The sequence below is a fragment of the Austrofundulus limnaeus genome, unplaced genomic scaffold (assembly GCF_001266775.1).
Source record: "Austrofundulus limnaeus strain Quisiro unplaced genomic scaffold, Austrofundulus_limnaeus-1.0 Scaffold135, whole genome shotgun sequence".
NCBI classification, from domain to species: Eukaryota; Metazoa; Chordata; class Actinopteri; order Cyprinodontiformes; family Rivulidae; genus Austrofundulus; species Austrofundulus limnaeus.
Window position 1 is genome coordinate 261,020 of NW_013952537.1, and position 6,254 is coordinate 267,273.

The 6,254-nt window shown below is 39.9% G+C and overlaps 1 protein-coding gene across 2 annotated transcripts in view; it reads left to right on the top strand.

The window, feature by feature from the left end:
* Window positions 1-6,254, top strand: part of LOC106522698 (calmodulin-regulated spectrin-associated protein 3) — a 23,410-nt gene that overhangs the window by 3,876 nt on the left and 13,280 nt on the right. Inside the window, exons 2-6 of one of the 2 annotated variants that reach the window (XM_014015826.1) lie at window positions 2,562-2,839; window positions 3,220-3,360; window positions 4,957-5,043; window positions 5,496-5,531; window positions 6,027-6,074. In XM_014015826.1, coding sequence (XP_013871280.1) covers window positions 2,562-2,839; window positions 3,220-3,360; window positions 4,957-5,043; window positions 5,496-5,531; window positions 6,027-6,074 — 590 coding nt within the window. The remainder of the gene's footprint in view (window positions 1-2,561; window positions 2,840-3,219; window positions 3,361-4,956; window positions 5,044-5,495; window positions 5,532-6,026; window positions 6,075-6,254) is intronic. The other variant, XM_014015827.1, reaches the window with a different exon arrangement.

Genomic DNA, 6,254 nt, shown 5'->3' on the forward strand with positions numbered 1-6,254 from the left:
GACATACATACACACACGCATTCACACATACATACACATTCAGTGACCATCAGATCATGTGTGCGTTTGTGAGCATGCATGTATATACAAGATTTCTCCAATGGAATGTGACTGGGGAGACCCACAGACCCAACCCCCAAGGCCTGAAGCAAACATGTTGGATGTTCCTAAACCAGTGGTGGATCTAGGGTTTTTCCGAGTAAGGGACCATCAAGGGGCCACAATTCAGGACCACATGGAGGGGCCAAGTATTTGTTCAACATCCTTGCACATAAATCCTCGGTTTTGGTAAGGTGTATAAATTTAAGTGGTCACATATGTTACATCAATTGTAACGTAATGTAATGTTATTTAAAAAGCTTCCTTATCAATTTCACATGCATTTTTACTGAACATGGATAAAATACTCTCAAAGCATGTGAGAAAATGAAGCCATTGTTTGCCAATTGAAAGATATTTTTTGCAAAATTGTTCAAGTCTTTTAAAGAAGAGATGAAGACTGCTGTAAGATTGATTCATGCTGGACTTTACTGTTTGACTCATTAGCGCCTCTAGCGTTTGTGCATGAAACTGCATCCACCATCATCGCTCTCAGGCAAAGGACAGATGAGTGACAGGACAGGGGAACTTCAGGGGGCCAACCAGATTTCAGCAGGGGTCAATGCCCCTGCGGCCCCACTCCTAGAACCGCCCCTGTCCTAAACAATTGAATAATTTTTGGAGCCAGCCCAATACAAAACAGCTTCCACATGCAGCTGACTTCTAAAAACACACTAACGGCTATAATTCTGCCACTTGTACAGACGCTGAGCTAAACTTGGTATAATTGCAGCTCAGAAACATCTACAACATTTAGCTCTAATCAATGCAGAAGATGTTTCTTTAAAATTTCTGYGTTAACCGCTGGAGTTAACCCCGTTTGTCTGTTAGCAAAATATCTYRTGAAACTCATGAAATTTTACAGCCACAGAGCTGTGATGTTATGTGGTAGTAGCTGAGAGTCAGTCACAAGACTTAAAGAAGCGTGATGATTGGTGGCTGTTTCTTCCTGATGGAGTTAGTTTCATGTTGTTTCTCTGCAGTCCCGTCTCTTTCCCTCCGCTGTCATTGGCACAAATGTCTGCTTTCCATTTCCACCGTTTCCACAGAGACCCAAGTCCTCTGGCTGCTGCAGGTCTGTGTAAGGCCCGAGTCCATTCCCAAACCCTGCAGTGGATGTGGAGCCACGGATGGGCGTCTTGTCTCCTCGCAGCCATGCACAGAAATGGGACAGAGGATGGGAGGAAAGGAGTTAGTTACAWAAGAAAGCCTCACAACAGCAGATTGCAGAGATTGGAAAAAAAAAAACCTCATTAGACTTTATCTTTGGTTGGATGTAGAAGTAAAGCTGCAGAAAACAAACTGTGAAATTATGCTTCAACTAAATCGTTCTTTCCAATGTCCAGGATTATCCAGAGGAGTAATATGTGTGTGTGTATCTATGAACTGACCCACACATACTGGTCTGAGATGACCTGCGCGCGCGCACACACACACACACACACACACACACACACATGAGTAACCCAGCTGAGCTGTTCATGTAGATGATGACATCATCCTCTCCTGCAGTCAGGCTCTGTCACTTCCTGTCACCTCATTTCCAGTGAGGACAAACTGCCCCCAGATTCACCCAGAACTTTCTCTTTACTACAACTCCTCATCTGCAGTCTGTTTGCAGCAGTCTGTAGGATGACCTTTCCTGTGCAAGTCTTAAAAAAAACCTTCCCTCTGCAGTGGAGAGGGATGAGGAGGCCTTTCTTGATGAACAGTGCAGCAAAAGATTTTTTTCCTGATATCAAAAAGAAGGTTAGATTTATTTTATAGCCTACCTGCAAAACAAACAGCTCAAAAAAGTCCTTTAGCTGATTAAGGCGAGCTCTTTCACTTCATGTTTAACTCAACTTGCTGTTAAATATTCACTTTTTTTACACTTATTTTTTTAAATGCCCCACCTTTTAACCTACGCTTGCATGCAACATAAAAAAAACTAACATGCTAAAGCTAAGCAGCTCGTCACCTCGATTCATTATAATTCTCTAACAAGCGTCACKTTTTTATGCTATTTGGCCAAATTCTTAAAATCTAATGCCGATTAAATGTGTACAATTTTGGACCTAATAACTAACAATTTTCTTATGTAATTATGTTWGATTTTTCTGTGTCACATATTTATTTAACTTGATATTAAACTATTTGAGCATTTAAATGTTTCTGCAAGTGAGGAAGCTTTAGGTTTTCCTCTCTCGTTTCATTAATGTTCCCAAAGTGCTGATGTTTGTTCACTGTGTTTTTATGGTACAGTATATTTATGGACTTAGGAGACTAATATCAAATGAACCTGCAATTTATGCGATCTAAAGACTTTAGGATGTTTCACTCATAAGTCATGATATATTTAACCAAGCAGACTGAAAAATTGACCTGCAGATGGAAATTTTAAAGGCTCCTCAGAGTTTAACAGCTCTCTCACTTAACGATAAAGTTCTTATAGAGATATTTTTTATTGCCTTCGTTTTCAGAAAATGTTCCTGTGGAGCTTCGAGAGCCGCTTTACAAAGACCAGTTTGAACAAGAGCACCTGAARCCGTCCGTCACCAAGCTGCTCCTCTCCCCAGAGACCTACTGCCGAGCCCAGGCCCTGCTGGCTCAGGCCCATGGGGTCTCCCTGCCAGCGTCGCAGGGGTCCCAGGCAGATAACTCAGCCCTRCTGCAGCTCCTCACCAAGAAAGGTGTGGCCCCAAAGGTCCAGGATGTAGACGTCACAGAGGAGGACCTCAGTAAGGCCCCCATCAATACAGTGAGTGTGTGATTCTCAAGTTCGTCCATGTTTGATTTACTCTTGCTTCAYGATGTTGTGTATTTTATTGTATTGCATCATATTGTGTCATATTATATCATATCATTTCTTAAATAACATTCATATTTTTTGGACAAAATAATATTATTATTTTCTCTGCTAATGTGTCACTTTGGTTTGAATGATTGAAGTCTGAAGAAATAAGACATAATATTGACAATTCATTCATTTAACAAACATAAGCCTCAATAGCATGTGGAAGAACCATACACAGCCACACCAGCCCCTCATCATCCTCATTTTTATGTAATTCTACCAAATCATCTTTGACCGTGTCCTCATCTGATTAAGTGCATCACTCTTGTCTGCGATTGGTGCAGAACGCCCACCTCGCCCTCATCGACTCGCTAATGTCACTGACTGCCAAGGACACGGTTAGCCAGGTGAAGATAGCAGAGGAGGCGGAGCAGATGGGTGTCGGTGCTCCGTGGGAGAATGCGCTCCTCTTTTGGGTCAACAGGGTAAGACYACCAAAATCAACAGTGTTATTTCAAATCAACGGCTTCGAGAAGGATTTTTTTTTCTCTTCATAACTTTTAATTTCACTAAAGCAGTATTCGTAATAATTTTAGTGAAATTTAAAGTAAATTTAAGCATCAACAGACAGTGGTAAATTTGCTTTAGTATGTTGGAAACTTAAAAACATTTTTGATTAAGGAAATGTTTTTTAAATTACAAAAAAGAGCCACAAATCATATTTTCCATTAAAAATGATAATGGTTTTTGGAAAAAGGACTATCTAAAGTTCAATGAACTTTAAAAAAATGCTCAAATAAGACATACAACAACACACCACAGACACGTCTGTACCTCCAGATTCTGGACCAACAGTTGTGGACAACATCTACATCAGGGCTWTTCAACTAAATCACTCCGGGGGCCACAGTTACTGTTGATCAAACAGCTCAGGGGCCCAATATCCAGCAATTAAAGTCATTATGTAAATAAACCAAGTATTACAAAGATCTGTTACCTTTGAAATAGTTTTGCTGCATTTAATCATGGACACAACATACAGAACCCCAATAAATTTAGTGATAATAAAACAATTTTAAAAACAAAAATAACACATTCTGTTCTAACAAAAATATTATTTTGACATCGCTGACTTGCCAAATTTTTTAAAACCATTTTTTCACTTTCATAGTTTTATCTTCAACTGTTTCTAGTTTCAACTGTTTTAGATATTCATAGAAATGGTTTTTTACCCATTTCTAGCCWATATTCTAACGTTTCTGTAGATACCAAACATGTCTATGTCAAACTAAAACTCAACGTAATTAAAGTAGAAAACAGGGGGTTTGGACTTAAGTGATGAATGAACAAATTGGTGGGCCGCATTATGGTTGCTTGAGGGCGACATCCGGCCCGTGGGCTGCCAGTTGGGATAGCCCTGATCTAGATGTACATTCTGACGAGACATGGAAGTGTTTTGCAGCCTTACGTGTTTTTTTTTTTTTTCATGTATCATGTAGGCCAGGGGTGTCAAACTCATTTTCACTGAGGGCCACATGAGCGTTATGGTGGCCCTCGAAGGGCCACGTGTAATGAACTTTGATGTTTCATGTTTAACTTTGACTAAACAGAGTTTTAACACGTCCTCTTTTAAACACTGATAAGAACTAAGACTGACTAAATCTGAAATAAATACAGAAATATTATTTAGTTTATGGTTGATGATGACTTTAAGCAGCTTATTTTCAGACATTAATGCTAAGTTATCCAACTAAATTGCTCAGTTACTTCAAGCCAACAGCTCAGGGACAGGAATTTATTCCATTTACTTTTCTTTCATTTATTTTTAATTAAATTTATTTTGTTGCATTTAATCATAAATTTAAAGTTTACCATTGATAAAAGAAACAAATTTCATGTTAAGTAAAAAATAAACTAAAAATTTTGGGCGTGGGGTGGGGGGGTACCCCCACTGGCGGGCCACACGGGAGTCACGGCCTTTTATTTGACACGTAGGCCTACATATAAAGGATTTTTCATGTTTGCATTCCACTTCAGTTTCATTCAGTTTTCCTTCAATAGTATTTGTTTTGTGCTTTTAGTTGAACCAAAAAATGAGAGAAAATACCGAAGAAGAAGAGCCTCCCAGGTCACAGTCATGTACTGACCTGCAGCCTGTTCAGGAAACGGTAAAAAACTACACTTTTCTCACATTCTGATTCAGAAAAAAATTCCCTTAAGACATTCTCTTGCTCATTCCACTTATATTAACCATCACAGTTGAATTTTTAACCACGTCTTAAAATTTTGGCTAGCATTAAAAAAAAAAACCTTTGCGGACATGTCACTAAGTCTCTTTTCAGATTGAAAATGCAAATGCATTTTGCTCATGACGGCTCTTATATGATCTGCTACTATCACAATAAATAGCATAAAATCTGTCAAACTGAGTTATTTTTGTCTATTTTAAGGTTGATTAGCAGTGTCAGACATCTTGAATCGGGTTAAATGTTCTTCCAGTTATGACCTGCTGGGAGTTTTATTTAATTGTGTTTCGTTGGTGTGATGTTGAAGCTTTTAGCACCAGCTCAGGTCTGCTCCCACCTCTGGTTCACCTCTGTCTTTCTTTGCTCTCTGGCAGTGTCAGTCCAACCGTTGGTACTGGAAACTAGTCCCAGTAAGTGTCTTCTTCTCTTCTCTTGTCTTTCCTCTGTCTCCCCATTGGTTGGCTGGCTTTAATTGTGCCCTCTGGAAATGTCTCACACAATTTTTTTCCTTTTTTTATCTGTGCCTCTATGGAAATTTAAAATTTTGTTGAGGTTATGAACTGAGCCTCGACTTTGTCTTACGTGTTTTTGTAGCTGTTGTTTGTTCTCAGCTGATGATGTTTTGGATGCTGGTTCAGGTGTTTTTAAATTGAACATTCACTCATCGGCTCAAAATGCACAGATAATTCTTGTTTAGGGGGAGGGGAGATATTTTTATTGACCCACGTGCCTCTTCTGTTTGCCCTCCCTTCCTCTCCTCTTTTTTACCGATCGCTCCTGTACCCCCTGCCCACAGAGCAGAATCATGTGACTTTGTGGTGTGGCGGTTCCCTATTATGACCTACCTCGTTGTCATTTGTTCCTGTTTCCCTCTCTCTGCCATCCCCCCGCCCCGCCCCATCCAGCATGCTATCGCTTTTTGTTTGAAGGAGTCGGGGAATAAGCCACCAGTGGTAACGTATAACACCTCGCTCTTCTCTCACTCCCATCCTCCTCCTCGCCCGTAGCCACGCTTTCGACTGACTGACAGACGGATCAATCTTTGGGGTGCCGTTTGTAAAGTTACACAGTCAAAAATTACCACCAATATTTTTGTTTTATTTAGACTTTTATAAGAAAAAAAAGAGCAGATT